This window comes from Balaenoptera musculus, chromosome 17, assembly GCF_009873245.2.
Source record: "Balaenoptera musculus isolate JJ_BM4_2016_0621 chromosome 17, mBalMus1.pri.v3, whole genome shotgun sequence".
Taxonomy (NCBI): domain Eukaryota; kingdom Metazoa; phylum Chordata; class Mammalia; order Artiodactyla; family Balaenopteridae; genus Balaenoptera; species Balaenoptera musculus.
The window spans coordinates 36,266,043-36,287,505 of record NC_045801.1 but is presented as its reverse complement, the minus strand read 5'-3'; the positions used below and the strand labels follow the sequence as shown (position 1 = coordinate 36,287,505).

Here is a 21,463-nt window from a genome sequence, read left to right as displayed (position 1 = left end):
TAATCTGACCAATGAAGGAATTCCTTCTTTAAACTGCAATACTCCAGTAATGGATGCTTACTCTTCAGTCTGCTGTACACCTGGACAGGGCTAGTCATTAGGAATTCCTCTTAATAGGTGCCTCCGACTGGTTTTAGTTCTGTCTTGTACAATAACACAAAATACGTTTGTTTCTCTTCTATATAAAGGCTGAGTCTAGTTGAAAATAAGGCAGCACAAATACCATAAAAACACTGATTCAGGGCTTCCCTGGTGGCGCAGTGGTTGAGAATCTGCCTGCCAATGCAGGGGACACGGGTTCGAGCCCTGGTCTGGGAAGATCCCACATGCCGCGGAGCAACTGGGCCCGTGAGCCACAACTACTGAGCCTGCGCATCTGGAACCTGTGCTCCGCAACAAGAGAGGCCGCAACAGTGAGAGGCCCGCGCACCGCGATGAAGAGTGGCCCCCACTTGCCGCAACTAGAGAAAGCCCTCGCACAGAAATGAAGACCCAACACAGCCAAAAATAAATAAATAAATAAATAAATAAATAAATAAATAAATTTTAAAAACACTGATTCAGGTTTTCATAACTATATAAGCGAGAAATATGACCACTACAAATACAGTATATCTGACATTGGTATTTGGAAGGCTGCACAGTGATGAATTTGAAGCTCTAAGGGATTAGCACCCACAACTATGTCACAACATGCAGGACCAACAACAGGGTATCATTTAGATTAAAGCCACAATGACCATAATCATAGGTATCAACTATCTACCGCTGTTACTATCCTTCCTAAACTCCTTCTCTTCATATTCTTCCAACCATCTTGGGGCAGAACAATGGAAACAGCACAAAACAATGTCTTAAGAGTCTGGTTCATCATGCAAAATTGACAGTTTTTTTTTCTTTTTGGGTAACCTACAACTTTATTTTACTTCTTGACACTGTTAAACAAAGGCACTTCAGCGTTTACTGGCATTTAGAGTCTTCTCTAATCATGGGAAGGTGATTTCTTAATGGGCCAATATGTCTGACATCCAAACTTTTTTTTATATTTATCTTCTGAATAGGAGAAGACATTTTCAATGGGAATCTACAACAACACAAAAATTTAAAGAAAACTCAAGCAAGTTCAAAAATAAGATTAGAACTTTAAGAAGTTCGGGAGAGGTTAATTTTGACTTACATGAAATTTATTGACTACGTCTGAGTCAACATGCTCTCATACTTAAAAAGTGTTAGATATACAGGTATCCCCCATTTTTTGAAAGTTTGCTTTATGCCACCTCACTTTTAAGAAACATCTACAATACTACCAGTATTTGCTAACTGAAAGTAATCCCAAGAGGATTTTTGCTTTTATACGAAAAAAGGTGAAAAGCAAAAACAGTGTTCAATGTTTACTTTGCAGCAAGAGTGGCCCCACCAAGCTCCTTCCCCAGGAACTGCACTCAGCATCTCAGCATCCAGCTGCAGTATCTCTGAACTGTGCCTGTGAGCATCTGTGCTTTATCTCGATTTATTTTGTGCATCCATTAGTAAGATGAGTCCTAAGGCAATTGCTTCTTTGCTTTATGCCATCTTGGCTTAAGGAAAGGTTTCCTAGGAACACTCTACTTTTGGATAGTGGCGGGTGGGGTAGGGACCTGTAAAATGAGAATTCAGTTGCACGTTCTCTAGGAGCCCATGAAGTTTTGCCAATCAGAACTGTCTATAGCAACCTGATCCAATGAAATGTTTTCTACTGTCTAGGAAATACCTGATTCTAGCACGATGGTCTGCGTGTGCATGTGTAATCTTTTTTGTACATGTGTCAGCTACACTGTCTCTGTCATCCCATACCTACAAAGTAAAAAGGAACTAAATTAAACTTAGGATATAAAGGGGTGTAGGGAAATGTTTTTCATCAACTTGACTGATAGGCCCTTAAGAAGTTATGCTATGTTTCAGGGAATCATAAGGGAAGTGGAAAATACTAAATACATTCAAAATCTTGCTTTATCTTCTGTTCTAGAAAAGGCTAATCATCACACAGCTATGCCATGTACTAGCCAATCCCTTTAAGCTTTTCCCCCACTTTTTTTATTTTTTAAAAAATATTTATTTATTTGGTTGCACAGGGTCTTAGTTGTGGCAGGCGGGCTCCTTAGTTGTGGCTTGCAGGCTCCTTAGTTGCAGCTCACCAGCCCCATAGTTGCAGCACGTGGGCTCCTTAGTTGTGGCATGCAAACTCTTAGTTGCAGCATGCATGTGGGATCTGGTCCCTTAACCAGGGATCAAACCCGGGCCCCCTGCACTGGAAATGTGGAGTCCTATCCACTGTGCCACCAGGGAAGTCCCTCCCTCCCTTTTTTTAAATTGATGTAATTCATGTACCATAAAATTCATCTTTTTAAAGTATGTGATTCAGGGGCTTCCCTGGTGGTGCAGTGGTTAAGAATCCACCTGCCACTGCAGGGGGACACAGGTTCCATCCCTGGTCCGGGAAGATCCCATATGCCGCGGAGCAACTAAGCCCATGTGTCACAACTACTGAGCCTGTGCTCTAGAGCCCACAATCCACAACTTCTGAGCCCGCACGTCATAACTACTGAAGCCCGTGCACCCTAGAGCCCACGTGCCCTTGACCCCACGCACCACAATTACTGAGCCCGTGTGCTGCAACTACTGAAGCCCACTTGCTCTAGGGCCCACGTGCCACAACTACTGAGCCTGCATGCTGCAACTACTGAAGCCCACATGCCTCACGCCCATGCTCTGCAACAAGGGAAGCCACCGCGATGAGAAGCCCGCGCACCACAATGACGAGTAGCCCCCGCTCGTTGCAACTAGAGAAAGCCTGCACACAGCAACAAAGACCCAACGCAGCCAAAAATAAAAATAAGTAAAATTTAAAAAATTAAAGTACATGATTCAGTGGTTTTCAGTAAATTCGCAAAGTTGTAGAACCATCTCCACTATCTAATTTTAGAACATTTTGGTCGCCTCTATAATAAACTCTGTACCTTCAGCAGCCACTTCCCACTGCCCCTTCCCCTGCTCCTGGCAACCACTACTTTCTATCTGCTGATTATGGACACTTCATATAAATGGAATCATATGACATTTGGCCTTTTGTGCCTGGCTTCTCTCATGTAGCATGTTTTCAAAGCTCATCCGTGTTGGAGCACATACCAGTATTACATTCCTTTTTATGGTGGAATAATGTTTCACTAGATGGATAGATGACAGTTTATCCACTCATCATCGATGGACTTTTGGGTGGTTTCCACCTTTTGGTTATTATAAATAATGCTTCTATGAAATTCATGTACAAGTTTTTGTGCGAACATGTGTTTTCAATTTTCTTGGGTGTATACCTAAAAGTAGAATTGCTGGGTCGTATGGTAACTCTGTGTAACTTTCTGAGGAGCTGCCAGACTGTCTTCCACAGCAGCTATGCTATTTTACACTCCCACCAGCAATGTATGACGGTTCGGATTTTTTCACGTCATTGCCAGTACGTGTTATTGTCCATCTTTTTGATTGTAGCCATCCTACTGGGTATGAAGTGGTATTTCACTGTGGTTTTGATCTGCATTTTCCCTAATGACCAACGATGCTGCTTTAAGCTTTTTAATTTAAGCTTCAACCACACCTTCCTATCATGACACTGAAGGGCAGGAGTAAGATAGGACAACTAGGTAGTACAAATATTAATAATTCAATTTTCAAAGAATAGGCTTTACATAATGCCGTAAATAATGCAAATTCTCATGCTGAAGTGCAATGGCAGGTACGTGAAAGAAGTAGGAATAAATACTTCATATTGCATTGCTCAAATGACTAATCACTTCTTAGTTAATAAGTAATCACAACTGAGGCAAAACAAAGTATATTTCTAATAAAGAGATGCCAAGAAATTGGCTATTAACAAAATATACCAAGCAAAGTCCTAAATATGTACCAAGAAAATGCACATTCTTGGACATTTTTCAGAGTAAAGAAGCTTAAAGTAGTTTTGAAAATAAATTTTAAGTTATTTTGCAAGAACATGATCTTTAACAAAAAACAGATAACTCAATGTTATTGAATTGCTTATAGCATCCTGACTGCCAATCCAGAGCACACAGGTGAAAGAAGGGCTTCCCAATGCACCTCTGGCTCATTTTATGTACTTGCCAGCCTTCAGTGATAACTCATAAGGAGCATGCACTGTTCTAGAAGTAAAACTGTTTAATTTCTTTGGACAATAATAAGTATGTGAAACAAACAAAATAATCCTAAACTTGAGAGTAGAAGTAATGGTCCCCAAGGAGTACACCAGGCAGTCCACGAAGAGGGAGGAAAGGAATCATGGGCACAGAGGAATCAAATTAAGGGTGAACTATGAAAAACAGAGGATTTCATCTGGAACTCACAGAAACAATGATCCCAACAGTCTAAGTGGACCATATGCTCCTAATTCAAAGTCTTGGTCAATCTGCTACCGGGTCAATAGCTAATGAGGGCCCTAGTCCACTGAAAATTTTGCGAGGAGACTATAAAGCTCATCATCCTTCTTACCCTGTAATATCTGGAGAGCTTCAACTCCATGGTGGTCAACCAAACTACATGCTAGTACAACTAAGTCTGGCCTAGAGACTTTACCTGTTGAGCCCGTGATGCCAGAGAAAAGATGACTGGTCACCTTTTCAGAGCTCCCTGAACTATGTTCTAAACTGCTTCTAGACGAGAAATGATGAGATATTTGAGACCCTGTCAGTCACTACATCTTAGTTTCAATTACTTACAGGAGCCCACATTTCATTTGTTCCATCTCATGTAAAAGTCACTTTCACATCACTGAACTGTGTATGTGTTAAGTTTTGTCTTACTCTCCTCCTGTTTTACTTTTCCTCAGCACTTTAATTCCCTACCTTTGAAAGGAAGCTTTTTGGTCGTTTCTAATACTGTCCAAGTTCTTGTCCTGACTTATCTTTCTCTTCCTTTTTCGAAATTCCATTTTTTTGGGACCTGTGCTTAAATTCTCAGACTCCTGTTTCCCTCCCTCCTATTCAGCTCTTCTCACTTGTACTACCAATACAGCAGGCTGCCCTGCCCAGTGGCTAACAGAACATTCTGTGCATGTGGGCACATAGTACTTTCTGTTAATAGCTTTTCAGTTGTAATCTGGAGCCATAAGGACTAATATAAGTTCAACGAAAGTATCAAAGCACTTTACTTGAAAGCAAATAAATATAAAGCTGACAAAAAGTTGTCATAGAAGATTCACTTAAAGTGACTTGCCCCTTAAAAAAATGATATCTTAAGTACCTTTCACTCTCAGCTGTCTGCATGGTCTCCAGTTTTGAGTGAGTTCCTCTGTTAAATCCTTTTACCTCCTGTTCTTCCAAAGATTCCAGCAATCGGATGACATCTTTATTCACTCCCCTGCGCTTTGCCAGAACTAGGGGTGTAGCACCTTGATGATTGCTAAAAAGTTCATAAAAATAGAGGTTATATTATACTGTTAGTAGCCATTTGTGTAGATCTCAGTGAGGAAGGCATGGGCCCCATTAACTCAAAATTAAAACCCAGAGCAGAACCTGCGGTTGAGTTGGAACCTGAATTTTGAGTCAACCATTTTTTTTTCCTTTTAGGGAAAAAGGAAAAAAAAAAAAATACAGGCAAGAGTAGATAAATGAGAATAAATAAAAGAAAAAGAGGGTATCTTCCTAGAAATTAACTGGAAAATTCTAGATTCATCCTTATCTGACATTTATACATTTCATGAGAAGAGTGTGTATTTTTTTTAAATGTCTAAGAATTAAACAAACAACAAAAAAAACACCCACACTCAAAAGCAATCAAATAAGCTGCTTTGGTTCACCTAGCTATTTAACAACAGGAGAGAGCCCAAGTAACACTGAATCCTAGTTAATTCCCACCACATCTTGTTCTATAGCAGCAGAACCATTTACTGTCTTATTCAGATTTAGGGACATTATAGCACCAATAAATTAGGGCAACATGAAACTGCAGCTTAAAGGTCAAGGTCACTTTTTAAAGTGGCCTGATGTCTTTCCCACTCAAGAGACAAGGAATCACTAAAACAAACCAAAAAAAACCACTTCTTCACATTGTTGAGTATCAAAAGGACTGTGAGCGCCCCAGAGAGATTATGAAGCTAGCATGGCATATTATACCATAGAGGGCAAACAAGCTTTGCAATCAGGTGGAACTAGGTTCACATTCCAGCTGTGTGACCTTTGTTAAGTCATTTCACCCAGAATACCTGTCTCAATTATTTCATCTATAAAATGAATACCTACCTTAAGAGTTATTCATTCTGAGGATTAAATGAGCTAACACAGTATGTGCAGTGCCCAGGCCGTAATAGATTTTCAACAAATGTTAGTTCTTTTCTTCTTTTGCCCTTGTCTTACAATACACAATTAATTAGTAGCAGAACCTAGCCACTATTTTCATAGAAAAACATACACTGCTTCAGCATAAATCTAGAAGTCAGCCTCTTGTTCCCTCACTCATTGTCCTCAATACCCTTCTGAACTTGTCACTATGCTCGATCAGTGAGGAAACAATATCAACAGACTCCTAGATGATTGGTTGAGAGACTAATGGGAAGAAGTGACAAGACTTCAAAAACCACAGAACTTACCAAATATCAATTTTGAGTCCATTGGAAACTAAGAATTGAATAGTATCCACATGGCCACAGAGATGAAGAGCTGTGTTTCCCTGATAATCTGTGGCCAGGAGATCAGCACCAAATTTATGTAATAACTGGCAGATGTCTACATTCCCTCGGGCTGCTGCGAGGTGAAGGCCTGTTCTGCCCCTGCTGTCACGAATATTTGGGTCAAAGCCACTTTCCAAAAGCCTCTTGGAGTAGTTAAAGTCTCCATCAATACAGGCTTGTAGCAGGGGCACATTAGTCTGAGAAGAATCATTCACAAAAACGTAGGACATTGTTCAGATGTGGTGGATGGAATGTGCCTGTAATGAAATATGAGGTGAGCAAGATTCAGAGAAGCCAACTAAATCAAGACAATGAAGTCATTTAGAAAAGCACTATTTCTTTTCCTTCTTGGCCTCCTGCCTCTAATAAATTACCTCACCAAACAGAAACAACAACAGAGTTATTATTATATTTTATTTTCCATTAAAATGTCTCATTTTTTTCATATCTGTTGAATCAAAATTGCAATTAAATTACCATAAAGCCGTATTTCACTTTTCATCGTATAAAAAGACTGAGATTTTTTTTTTTGGCTGCGCCAAGCGGCCCGTGGGTCTTAGTTCCCCAACCAGGGATCAAACCTGCATCCCCTGCATTGGAAGCGTGGAGTCTTAACCACTGGACGGCCAGGGAAGTCCCTGGATTGAGATATTTTTAAAGCGAAGCAAGATATAAGTGCTTAGATTTAAGTTTATTACATTGTCAGGAGACAAAGACAGCATGTTCCTTAAACTTCATACAACTACCTATACACGCACATACACACACACAAATGCTACTGCTGGTAGAGATTCTTATTTAAAACAAAGTAATTCTCTTTCATATATTTGCTTTTTATTGTATTTGAGATATTCTATATGGTAAAACAGAATTATCAGCTCAAAAGTTAACTAAATCAGCATGAAAACACCAATAACTTAATTCACACTCAATAAGGACCTGCTAAATGTTGTGTTTAGAGCACAAACTTCAAATTTTTCATAGAAAGAGAAAAGCTAAGGAAGGCAACAAACTAAATTTAAAAACTGAAAATATCATGAAATTAAGAATTCTGTCCTTTTTACAGTATTGATCCTATTCTGCTTTGTTCTGTGGTTATCTAAATATCTGATTTTGCCAAACTCCCACTGTCTGAAGATGGAGAGATGAGGAAAAACAAGTCTGTGTGGGAATGCAGAGGCAGGACAAAAGCAGCAATCCCAGCTGTGTCCATGCTAATACTTCACCCATCTGAGTAGCCTCGGTTCACCAGTAGGTGTTTCCACACATCCTTCGTTGATACTTCCCTGCCCTCAGCAATCTCTTGGTCTCTCAGTGCATGCGTGTGTGCGTGCGTGCGTTTGTCTCCACCCCACCTGCAATTGTCCCTTCCTTGGTTCATTTAAGAAAAAGTTAAAGCCTGACAAAAGAAACTTTACTAAGAAGTTAAAGAGAAAACAAACCAAAACAAGAAAACACAAAGGCAGAGACCGATGTGTTTGTTAAGATGGCTCCCTTACTCTAAGGTTAAAAAAGCTTAGTCACAGATGAGCTTGGCTTATAATTTATCAGGCAAAGTCTTCCTGGAACACAGATGGAACTGGATGCTAGATCAATCTATTGTGCCTAACCTCCCGGGGATTTAGGAAAGCCTGGCTCTGGAGTTTGGTGAGATTCTTGGCCCCCACTCCTTTTAGCCTGGTTTCCAGCAGAGCCACTGTCCCTCTATTCCTGGGCCACCTTAAGCTCTGCTGCTACCATGCATGCAAGGGGGAAACATTAACACAGACTGAGAGCCTGTTCCGAGCCAGCCACTGCATTAAGGGTGTTAATGAATTTTATTTAATCTTCCTAACAAGTCCATAGTAAGATTTATTATACCTGAATTTTAGTAAGGAGTCATTGAAGGATTTTAAGTCAAGGAAATGGCATGGTCTTAGTATATTAGTCTTTCAGAAAGATGACTTTCTGGCAATACAGAGAGGTTAGTTTGGAGGGGGTCAAGATTGGAGACAGGGAGATCAATCAGTATGTCATTGTAGAGATCCAGGCAAGAAATGATGATAGCCTGATGTAAGGCAGTGGCAGAGAGAAGGGGGCATACTGGAGAGGGATACACTAGATAGAATGAACACAACTGAATGACCTGTTGGATATAAAGGGTGAGAAGGAGCTGTTAAGGATAATTCTAAATAACGGGAAAATATGTTTATGATTAAGAATTACAGGGATCAAGACAAGATAAACCTCAGATTATGATACTATATAATGTTTTTTAAAGAAATTAACCCAATGGGAAGATGTTTCTCAAAAAAACAGTCAAGAATTCTCTTCCAAGGGTAATCTCCCTATTTTCCCCTAAGGTAGTCATTGGATTGGATCATAAAAAAGACAGAGGTATCACAAGCTTTTTAAAAATTAAAATACCACATATCAAGTGCTTTTCAAGAGGTACCGTGTTTTGGTTAAATTCTCTAAGAATAGATAATGAAAAACAATCTACTTGGTATTTTTGGTTCAAACAGTTAAGAATTCTTGTGGTTGCAGACTGGGATTCTTTCGAATATCGGCTCAGTAAAAAGGACAAGTCTTTCTTGTCTATTTTTTAAGTGAGAATAAGCATGGTTTATTTTGTGATTTCTCTGTGTCCTTGAGAAACTACTAACCTCCAAATTTAATAAAACCAATGATAGATAACATTTTTCATCTTGACTACAGAACTGAATCTGCCCAAAAGCAAGGCCACAGTTCACTGAAGCTTTCACATGTTGTGAGGGAGTCCACAGTAGAAAATACTCACGTAAGCCTTAAGATTAGATCTTTCTCTCCGTGGTCACACGGCAGTTTCTCTGAATTCTTAAGAAGGTTCAATAGACTATCCAGAAATGTGCCAGCAAGGATCTATAATAAATAGAAAATTCAGTTATAACAAAGATGCGGTGTGAAAAAGGACTTGCTATTCTACTAAACATAGACAAGGTACAGGGACCTGTAGATATTTTCCAGAAAATCTATGGGTAAGGCGTTAACTTATGAGGCTACTAAAGTCACTGACGAGTAATAAAGTGGTGAAAAGGAGGAAAGAAGGGCTTAATAAGGAGAAGCGCTGTTGCCCACTAACAAGAAAGCACGGTCAGAAAGATGAAAGAAAGAGAGTCAGATTATGTTACCATCAATACAGGAGAAACTACGCTCTGAAAATTCACTCTAACTTACCAGAATTTGGAATACATATTTTTCCCATTATAAATGGTGGCTTCATCTCAGGTTAGCCTACTAAAGCAATTTTAGAAATAAAATGCTATTTGCAGTGGGGGAAAAAATTAAAAACAACCAATACTTGGGTTTAAACCAAACAGGTACACTTAAGAAAAAAAAATGTCTAATCTGTCTTGAATACTGGTACTTAAATCTCCTCCTGAGATTGTCCCCCTACCTTTTCTTTTCAATGTGAAAGAAAACTGGCTCAAATCTATCTGCAGTCTTTTCCACATGCCTGACCCCACCCCTCCTGCATCTTGGTGCAGCCCCACGCTCACACTTTCGCTGGGACCCCCCCTCAGGTTTCCCCTTAGGGCACTGACAAACATTTGGAGAGTCCCCCGTCAGTCCCACTGCACTCTTCTCTTGAGGGAACGTGGAAGCGAGGGGGTCACGAACAGGCAACACGGACGATAAAAAATCAATAGTAATTTGTTAGGCAAACATTTACTGCGTGCCCAAAATGTTCCAGATAATATGCTAAGTGGTAAATCTGGGATATAAAGTCTAAATCCCAAATTTACAGTTCCAGCTGAAATTCATGACTTTTACTAGTCATTTATGCTGTCATCAAGTCCCTTTAAATAAACTTATAGGGAATAATCAATGGCATTTTATGAAGCTCCATTTACCATACGTAAGTCAGGTTGTATCATAAGGGCTATCAGTGCGAGGTTGGAAGTGAAGACAAACTACATGTGAGGACCAGTCCCACAACAGTTCAGCAAATACCATGATGACATGATAATACGCAAAACATCCACCCTCTTCAACTGTTCCCTATATTTCTGCAAGTCTGTAATACCAATTTAGACAGACCTCATTATCACTGAGCCACTTAATTGATTTCCCTGAACAAATAGTCTGTGTTCACCCAAAGCCTACTATTTTCCTTTTTTGTCCTGCCCACTAGAGCTGAGTCTTCCTGACTAAAGTCTCTCTCTAATATATTAATATAAGATGTGGCTTTTTCAATGTTAAAATGGTGCAGGGGTTATTCTGAAGATAGTAGGGTTTATATTATGAAAAGGACAAGTGTAGCTGTTTATTGGGAGATAGAATTATAGATTATATAGTTATGTGCCCCCAAAGTAATCCTAATGTTTCCTTAAATCCATAAGAAAGGCCATTTTCTGCCAGTTTCTTTTGATATGACAAGGCCACATAAGAAAATAAATGATCAAATTACAAATTTATATGATTTCAAACTTAATACTATATAAATGCATTAGACCTAATTACTAGAAACCTGCCAAGAAAATGCTGAAGACCCTAAATAAACCACTAGAAAGCTACTGATAGATTCCCCAAGAAATAACAGAAATGAATACAAATCGGGACACTTTAACTATTGTCCAAAGGGTGAAGAGGACTAAAGATTTTTTAAATTAAACTTTTTATTTTGAGATAATTGTACATTCAAATTCAGTTGTAAGAAACAATACAGAGAGATCCTGTGTACCTTTCACCCAGTTTCCCCTGATGGTAACACAGAGTAAAACAATAGTAGTACCCTATCACAACCGGGATATTGACATTGATACTGCCAGGATACAGAACATTTCCAGCCCCACCAGGATCTTTGCCCTCTTACAGCCACACCTACTTCCCTCCTGCCCCCACCTCTCCTTATCCCCTGGAAACCACTACTGTCTTCCATTACTATAATTCTGTCATTTCTAGACTGTTACATAAAGAGAGCCATACAGTACGTAACCTTTGAGGATTTTTTTTTTTTTCACTCAACATAATTCTCTGGAGATTTATCTGGGTTGTTGTCTGTATCAACAGTTTGTTTCTTTTCTACTGCTGAGTAGTATTCCAAGGTATGGATGTACCACAGTTTAACTGTCTACCTACTGAAGGACATCTGATTATCTCCAGTTTTGGGGTGTTATGTTAAGGCTTCTAAAAACATTCAGGTACATATTTTTATATTAAGTCTTCATTTCTCTGGAATAAATGGTCAGGAGTGCAATGTCTGGGTCATATAGAGGCCTAAAGATTTTGATGAAAAGATTGTTGAGTCTAAATGTGCTCATCTTCTCCATGAAGAAAGGAAGGAAGGAAGGAAGGAAGGAAGGTCTTCTTTGAGGTCATTTCTCTGGGTGCTAGGAGAGTAAGAGGTTATTTATGGAAGAGTTTGTAGGACCTACCATTTGGAAGGGCTCAGGTAGAAGCCCTGGTATTTACCAAAGGGAATGTGTCATAAGAACCATTCCACAAGCAGAGTTAGAGGCACTACTGTGTGATATCTTTCAAGATTCACAGAAGGCTGAGTCTGTCACCTTGTGAACGGACATGGGCATACTGGAGGCTGCTTTAGAGGTGGGGAAAGCAGAAGGGAGAGAGACGTGATACAGTCTGACTGTCCTGAGAGGCGCTACTTTCAGGAGTGAACAGTACTCTAGAGAGGCAGTTTCTCTACTGTCAGATGTTCAAAGAGCTTGGCTACTCCACCCAGAATGTATCTGGAGCTGGAATGCCTGGGTCTGAATCCCAATTCAGCTACTTACTAGCTATATGACTTAAGCACCCAAAAAATAACAGTTATTACTCTCCTGGGGCTGGGTACAGTCCTCAACTGTGCTCTAGCTTGCATAGAGCACTGATCCCCTGGTAACACAGCAGTTTCTAACAACTGGGTGACCTCTAGTGGGGAGTAAAGACCTCCAGGAAAGAAAAAGAGAACTGGTTCCTCCTGGCAGAAGAAAAACCACAAGAACAGTCAATAATGGGAATAGTCAAGCCCCAGAAAGTCCTCTGGTTGTTCCCCATAGCCTGGTTCTGATTCCTAAGGGACAGTGTCCATAAGGGACAGTGTCCAATGACTGGCTCAGAGGCTAACTCCCTGGGATTGTTAAAAGCAGGACTTTGGGGGTCAGATCTTAGACGGCTGGCACAGCTTAGTATTTAAAACTCAAACTCCATGCTCTGTGGCACTGCCCAGGAAACTTCATGAGGATGGAGGCACTCATCCTTTGGGACAAGGCAGTCACCCAGACCTCAGTAACAAGAGCTCCTAACGCCAAAGAGCACTTGTCTCAAGCCACATAACAATAAGGAGGTTTTAGTGAAAGCTTGTGAGTCCCCAACTTGATAAGAAAGTTCTAGTTAATACTCTCTTTCCTTTATATTTTATTTTATGTTACTCTTAGGTCAATCTACACAACTTTAAGATAAGTATTCTTGATGGTTAAGAACTAATGGAGAAAATGTGTTCTAGTTTAACATATACTTATTGTAACATAACTTTAAATTTGTCTTCCATACCCAATATCACCAACCATACATAATGTATTGACTTATTTTTCATTTTGAAAGGTCACTGGGAAAGGCAAGACTAAGTGCTACAAATGGTTCAAATGGACTGACAGCCTTATGCCTATATAGCAACTTTGATCAGAGATCAAAGCACCAGACAATTCAACAAAATTCAAGGGAAAAATGGCGTACCTGAAGAGATGTGCTATCAGATCTCAAGGCCTGCATTTTCTAATGTCAAAGGAAAGTACTAAAACTGAGAATGACATACAGTAAATGGAACCCCCAAATCTGGATTCACTATACCTCACTTGGTTATTCTTACCCTTTTAAAAGGATACAGTTGTTTTTAAAATATAAAATAACCTCAAAGAACCATAAAACAAGAACATCCAATGAATTCATTAAGTCCTAACTGCTTGCACTTTAGAATTACTGTTCTTAAAACCTAAGCACTGCACAGATCCACAGATATTAGGAAAGGGTAAAAAAAAAAAAAGCCCAATCTAAAAGAAATTTAGCTGTGAGCAAGTAAAAATTTTAACAATAATTTAAACCCCTTCCCAAAATATCGATAATATATTTCTTCAGTCTGTTTATCTTCAGCAGCTATACTTCTCTAATAGAGTGGTCTTAATAATTTCCAAGGCTCAGAAAAGTTAATGTGTCTAAGGCCATATTACTGTACGTGGCAGAGTGGACTTCAAATTTAGTCTATAATATTTGCAATATGCCATGCAGCTTCTATAGTTATGAAGATAACCAGGAGAAAACAGTTCATACAAAGCTTTGTTACTTGTTCAGAACCGTTCTCTAAAATTCTTGACAGACAGTCTTCCTCTAGAAGACAAAAAATGGGTCTGACCTGTCTGTGCACCCTGGCAGATTACACAGTGCTTGGCATGTTATTTCTTGAAATCTAGACATGAGAGAATCCAGTAATTCTTTGCTGAATGTACACTCAATTAAGTTCATTGTAACAGGATTTTAAAGTAACATTTTTTTTCTTATGACTAGTTCTACAGTTCATTGTAAAATTCTTAAAATAAACATGAACAAAGAGAAGAAAATAAGTTACCCATAATCCTACCAACTAGAAGTAACTATCATTAACATTTTGGTGCTATGGTCTCACAGCTTTTTTCTCTATATATTTTTTAAATTCATAATATACATACTAATGTTAAACTTTTTAAATTATACTGTGAACATGCTTCCATGTTACCAGTCTTCTATAACAATTTTTAATGGTTATGTTATATTGTATGCATGTACCATAATTTTCTTACTGAATTTCTTAGCACACTAAAACAGAATTTTCCCTATACTTTTCTAATTATTACACAGATTCAAATTCACTGACATTTTAAGCCAATCAAAATGTAGATAGTCTAAGAGAATTTTAAAATAATATTTTTGGTCAAAATTTGACTATTACAATGGGTTTTCAGGCAATGTGACACAGATGGATCGACTATAATGTAAGGCTGGGGAACCAATTTCATTTTTTTATTGGCAAATGGTTTCACTGTGATAGCAATCTTGATGCAATGCTCGTTTTGCTCACTATAAAACTTCCAAGATCCTGGTTTACAGTTCATCTTAAACTAAGTTGGATTTAGGATCCTTATTTATCTGTTTTTTTGAAGATTGCCTTGGGTCTGAGATTCACATAGATCTTACGGGTAGGATTCCAAATTTCAACCTTTGAGGTATCTACCCAAACAAAGGCAAAAAATATGTAAATATTTACTTTGAGTTCTTAAAAAAAGGAAAAGCGTAGTCCCCCTTCTGAAAGCATGGTAGTAAGTAAACAAAAAAAGAATTGCGAATACTATCCTTTCAGGCTATCGCAGTACCATGAAGAACATTTAAAGGAGGAAGCTTATAAGTAGAACCTTCTGAACTTTACTTCCAAGGCTCAAAAATAATTAACAGAAGTCCAAAAAAGAGTAATTTTTAGATAAATCTGGACCCACCACAGATACATTTTTACTTTATATTTAAATTTGTGGAGAACACACGTTTTATGGTATTTCCAAGTCGAATCTGGTAAAATTTTTAATCTTGTGATTTCTTCAATGCCAAGCTATCAATTACTTCATAATTAAAATTTTTTTAATGCACTAAAGGGGAGGTTAATTTCAAATGTGTGAATTACAGATGCTACTTTAAGAAAGGCCAGTTCATTGTGTTTAAGTTCATATAATAATTAAAAGTAGGCTAATCGGGTATTACTTAGGTGGTGCTCTTAGGGAACAAAGGATTTATTTATGTTTATAAATATTTATTGTTATGTTTATTATTTATAATTAAGAAGGAAAAATGATTTATTTGTATGTTTGCTATTACTCTGCCAACAACTGCTTAGCAACATGTTTAACATTTATTAAGTTATTATTACTCCAGGTACTGTTTAAGGGTTTTTCCTGTAATAACTAATTTAGTCCTCATGAAAAAAACCTATATGGTAAGTACTATCGTTATCCTCATTTTATGGGTGAAAAAACTAAGTCCCTAAGTTTGTTTTCATAAGATTCTTTTTACATAATGAATTAGTTTAGCAAATCTTTTCATCAAAGGTTATATAAAGGGAAACATCAGACTAGCCCACACACTCCGAATTAACTCAGAATTATTTCATTAAAAGTAAACTTTTTAAACTGCGGAAAAACAGATAAAAACATATCTGGAAATGTTTCTTACTTTACAGGAAGCATCAGTCTAACACATATATTCTGATTAATTCTTTGCAATCATTTCACACAAAGTAAACTTTTTTAAGTGTGAGAAAAATAAAAATATTTGGAAATATTTTCCACTTTACAGGGAGTGGCTACATTCCTGGACTTGTTATTCTCAACTATTTCTTACTTGTTGGGATAGTGAGAAAACACTTGCCTAAGTTTTTATTTCTCCATCAGGAAATCAAAACACACCAAACAAGAGTTTCTGATAACATTGTTTATCTTGGATATTTTATTTTACTCTAATGCCTTTCAGTATTTTCCAAAATTTTTACTGTTTACCGTGTTTAAAATTCTTAGCAAGGAACCTCCTCCCATAGAAGTTTCCAATTTATAATCTATAATTATATAATAAAGACATTAAATAAGCACAGAGAGGTCAATGTGAAGTCTTTCATGCACATGTATTACTTCTGTAATAAAGTTATCTGATTTTTTTAAAAATCAGTTTTTTCCACCAAACCAGCTCTACAACAAATGCTAAAGGAACTTCTCTAAGTGGGAAACACAAGAGAAGAAAAGGACCTACAAAAACAAACCCAAAACAATTAAGAAAATGGTCATAGGAACATACATATCGATAATTACCTTAAACGTGAATGGATTAAATGCCCCAACCAAAAGACATAGACTGGCTGAATGGATACAAAAACAAGACCCATATATATGCTGTCTACAAGAGACCCACTTTAGACCTAGGGACACATACAGACTGAAAGTGAGGGGATGGAAAAAGATATTCCATGCAAATGGAAATCAAAAGAAAGCTGGAGTAGCTATACTCATATCAGATAAAATAGACTTTAAAATAAAGAATGTTACAAGAGACAAGGAAGGACACTACATAATGATCCAGGGATCAATCCAAGAAGAAGATATAACAATTATAAATATATATGCACCCAACATAGGAGCACCTCAATACATAAGGCAACTGCTAACAGCTCTAAAAGAGGAAATCGACAGTAACACAATAATAGTGGGGGACTTTAACACCTCACTTACACCAATGGACAGATCATCCAAAATGAAAATAAATAAGGAAACAGAAGCTTTAAATGACACAATAGACCAGATAGATTTAATTGATATATATAGGACATTCCATCCAAAAACAGCAGATTACACGTTCTTCTCAAGTGCGCACGGAACATTCTCCAGGATAGATCACATCTTGGGTCACAAATCAAGCCTCAGTAAATTTAAGAAAATTGAAATCATATCAAGCATCTTTTCTGACCACAACGCTATGAGATTAGAAATGAATTACAGGGAAAAAAACGTAAAAAGGACAAACACATGGAGGCTAAACAATACGTTACTAAATAACCAAGAGATCACTGAAGAAATCAAAGAGGAAATCAAAAAATACCTAGAGACAAATGACAATGAAAACACGACGACCCAAAACCTATGGGATGCAGCAAAAGCGGTTCTAAGAGGGAAGTTTATAGCTATACAAGCCTACCTAAAGAAACAAGAAAAATCTCAAGTAAACAATCTAACCTTACACCTAAAGAAACTAGAGAAAGAAGAACAAACAAAACCCAAAGTTAGTAGAAGGAAAGAAATCATAAAGATCAGAGCAGAAATAAATGAAATAGAAACAAAGAAAACAATAGCAAAGATCAATAAAACTAAAAGTTGGTTCTTTGAGAAGATAAACAAAATTGATAAGCCATTAGCCAGACTCATCAAGAAAAAGAGGGAGAGGACTCAAATCAATAAAATCAGAAATGAAAAAGGAGAAGTTACAACAGACACCGCAGAAATACAAAGCATCCTAAGAGACTACTACAAGCAACTTTATGCCAATAAAATGGACAACCTGGAAGAAATGGACAAATTCTTAGAAAGGTATAACCTTCCCAGACTGAATCAGGAAGAAACAGAAAATATGAACAGACCAATCACAAGTAATGAAATTGAAACTGTGATTAAAAATCTTCCAACAAACAAAAGTCCAGGACCAGATGGCTTCACAGGTGAATTCTATCAAACATTTAGAGAAGAGCTAACACCCATCCTTCTCAAACTCTTCCAAAAAATTGCAGAGGAAGGAACACTCCCAAACTCATTCTATGAGGCCACCATCACCCTGATACCAAAACCAGACAAAGACACTACAAAAAAAGAAAATTACAGACCAATATCACTGATGAATATAGATGCAAAAATCCTCAACAAAATACTAGCAAACAGAATCCAGCAACACATTAAAAGGATCATACACCACGATCAAGTGGGATTTATCCCAGGGATGCAAGGATTCTTCAATATACGCAAATCAATCAATGTGATACACCATATTAACAAATTGAAGAATAAAAACCATATGATCATCTCAATAGATGCAGAAAAAGCTTTTGACAAAATTCAACACCCATTTCTGATAAAAACTCTCCAGAAAGTGGGCATAGAGGGAACCTACCTCAACATAATAAAGGCCATATATGACAAACCCACAGCAAACATCATTCTCAATGGTGAAAAACTGAAAGCATTTCCTCTAAGATCAGGAACGAGACAAGGATGTCCACTCTCACCACTATTATTCAACATAGTTCTGGAAGTCCTAGCCACGGCAATCAGAGAAGAAAAAGAAATAAAAGGAATACAAATTGGAAAAGAAGAAGTAAAACTGTCACTGTTTGCGGATGACATGATACTATACATAGAGAATCCTAAAACTGCCACCAGAAAACTGCTAGAGCTAATTAATGAATATGGTAAAGTTGCAGGATACAAAATTAATGCACAGAAATCTCTTGCATTCCTATACACTAATGATGAAAAATCTGAAAGAGAAATTATGGAAACACTCCCATTTACCATTGCAACAAAAAGAATAAAATACCTAGGAATAAACCTACCTAGGGAGACGAAAGACCTGTATGCAGAAAACTATAAGACACTGATGAAAGAAATTAAAGATGATACCAACAGATGGAGAGATATACCATGTTCTTGGATTGGAAGAATCAACATTGTGAAAATGAGTATACTACCCAAAGCAATCTACAGATTCAATGCAATCCCTATCAAATTACCAATGGCATTTTTTACGGAGCTAGAACAAATCATCTTAAAATTTGTATGGAGACACAAAAGACCCCGAATAGCCAAAGCAGTCTTGAGGGAAAAAAATGGAGCTGGAGGAATCAGACTCCCTGACTTCAGACTATACTACAAAGCTACAGTAATCAAGACAGTATGGTACTGGCACAAAAACAGAAACATAGATCAATGGAACAAGATAGAAAGCCCAGAGATTAACCCACGCACCTATGGTCAACTAATCTATGACAAAGGAGGCAAAGATATACAATGGAGAAAAGACAGTCTCTTCAATAAGTGGTGCTGGGAAAACTGGACAGCTACATGTAAAAGAATGAAATTAGAATACTCCCTAACACCATACACAAAAATAAACTCAAAATGGATTAGAGACCTAAATATAAGACTGGACACTATAAAACTCTTAGAGGAAAACATAGGAAGAACACTCTTTGACATAAATCACAGCAAGATCTTTTTTGATCCACCTCCTAGAGTAATGGAAATAAAAACAAAAATAAACAAATGGGACCTAATGAAACTTCAAAGCTTTTGCACAGCAAAGGAAACCATAAACAAGACGAAAAGACAACCCTCAGAATGGGAGAAAATATTTGCAAATGAATCAACGGACAAAGGATTAATCTCCAAATATATAAACAGCTCATTCAGCTCAATATCAAAGAAACAAACACCCCAATCCAAAAATGGGCAGAAGACCTAAATAGACATTTCTCCAAAGAAGACATACAGACGGCCACGAAGCACATGAAAAGATGCTCAACATCACTAATTATTAGAGAAATGCAAATCAAAACTACAATGAGGTATCACCTCACTCCTGTTAGAATGGGCATCATCAGAAAATCTACAAACAACAAATGCTGGAGAGGGTGTGGAGAAAAGGGAACCCTCTTGCACTGTTGGTGGGAATGTAAATTGATACAGCCACTATGGAGAACAATATGGAGGTTCCTTAAAAAACTAAAAATAGAATTACCATATGACCCAGCAATCCCACTACTGGGCATATACCCAGAGAAAACCGTAATTCAAAAAGACACATGCACCCGAATGTTCATTGCAGCACTATTTACAATAGCCAGGTCATGGAAGCAACCTACATGCCCATCAACAGACGAATGGATAAAGAAGATGTGGTACATATATACAATGGAATATTACTCAGCCATAAAAAGGAACGAAATTGAGTCATTTGTTGAGACATGGATGGATCTAGAGACTGTCATACAGAGTGAAGTAAGTCAGAAAGAGAAAAACAAATATCGTATATTAATGCATGTATGCGGAACCTAGAAAAATGGTACAGATGAGCCAGTTTGCAGGGCAGAAGTTGAGACACAAATGTAGAGAATGGTCATATGGACACCAAGGGAGGAAAACTGCGGTGAGGTGGGGATGGTGGTGTGCTGAATTGGGCAATTGGGATTGACATGTATACACTGATGTGTATAAAACTGATGCCTAATAAGAACCTGCAGTATAAAAAAACAAACAAAACAACTAATACTAAACTTTCATTGGGTTATTTGTATGGAAATATGTTAATATAAATGTTTCAGACATTACATGAAATTTCTAAAAATCTTGTATTTGTATGGAAATATGTATGGAAATATGTTAATATAAATGTTTCAGACATTACATGAAATTTCTAAAAATCTTATATTTGTATTTGTATGGAAATATGTATGGAAATATGTTAATATAAATGTTTCAGACATTACATGAAATTTCTAAAAATCTTATATGTTCTGGTATAATGTTATAAGTAATAATCCTAGTTATTACTTTAAAATGTATATCTCAGAAATAACTAATTTTCTTGTCAACTGCATTATTATGAACTTTCATCAAATCTTAACCGTGGTCATTTTTAAGTCTTTTGTCATTTACAGACAGTTCTGGGTGTACTCTGATGATTTTGCAAATATGTTCCTATAAAAGGGTTTCATCTTCAAGAAATTCATGGAAAAGACTCTGACAAGTACAGGTTTCTGGTAACTGACTGTACTGCTGAACTGAATGAATAAGCATTTTCAGAACTCTAATGAAAAACTGATGAACTCATAAAAGTGCTAACAAAAGATCAAGATGAAAAAAAAAATTAATTACATGGGACTGAGTGAACTGATGAGGATGAGTATAATTTTTGTGACTTTCTGTCTGAATTTAAAAAAAAAAAAATCCCACAAGGACTCAGAGGCAAAGAATATACAAATCAATTTTCACTGCAAAGTAAAGGAGCTGTTACAGTGGAGGATTACTGGACTGAATGTCAATATTATGACATAGTATGAGTGTGTTTCATGTTTGGTAATTGCAACCATTGTTGCTTTTGTTGTGGTCATCCATGTACAATGCTTGGTGTCAGTCTATTTATGTCTTGTAAAAATAAAATACAGTGTGTGTGTGTGTGAAT

At 37.4% G+C, this 21,463-nt stretch overlaps 1 protein-coding gene across 3 annotated transcripts in view; it reads right to left on the bottom strand.

Moving 5' to 3' along the window:
* ANKRD46 (ankyrin repeat domain 46) overlaps positions 1-21,463 on the bottom strand; it is a 40,414-nt gene that overhangs the window by 2,546 nt on the left and 16,405 nt on the right. For all 3 annotated transcript variants that reach the window (XM_036830277.1, XM_036830278.1, XM_036830280.1), the window contains exons 2-4: positions 9,492-9,592; positions 6,632-6,969; positions 5,287-5,445 (exon numbers count right to left, since the gene is read on the bottom strand). In XM_036830277.1, coding sequence (XP_036686172.1) covers positions 5,287-5,445; positions 6,632-6,942 — 470 coding nt within the window. In that variant the 5' untranslated portion in view covers positions 6,943-6,969; positions 9,492-9,592. The remainder of the gene's footprint in view (positions 1-5,286; positions 5,446-6,631; positions 6,970-9,491; positions 9,593-21,463) is intronic.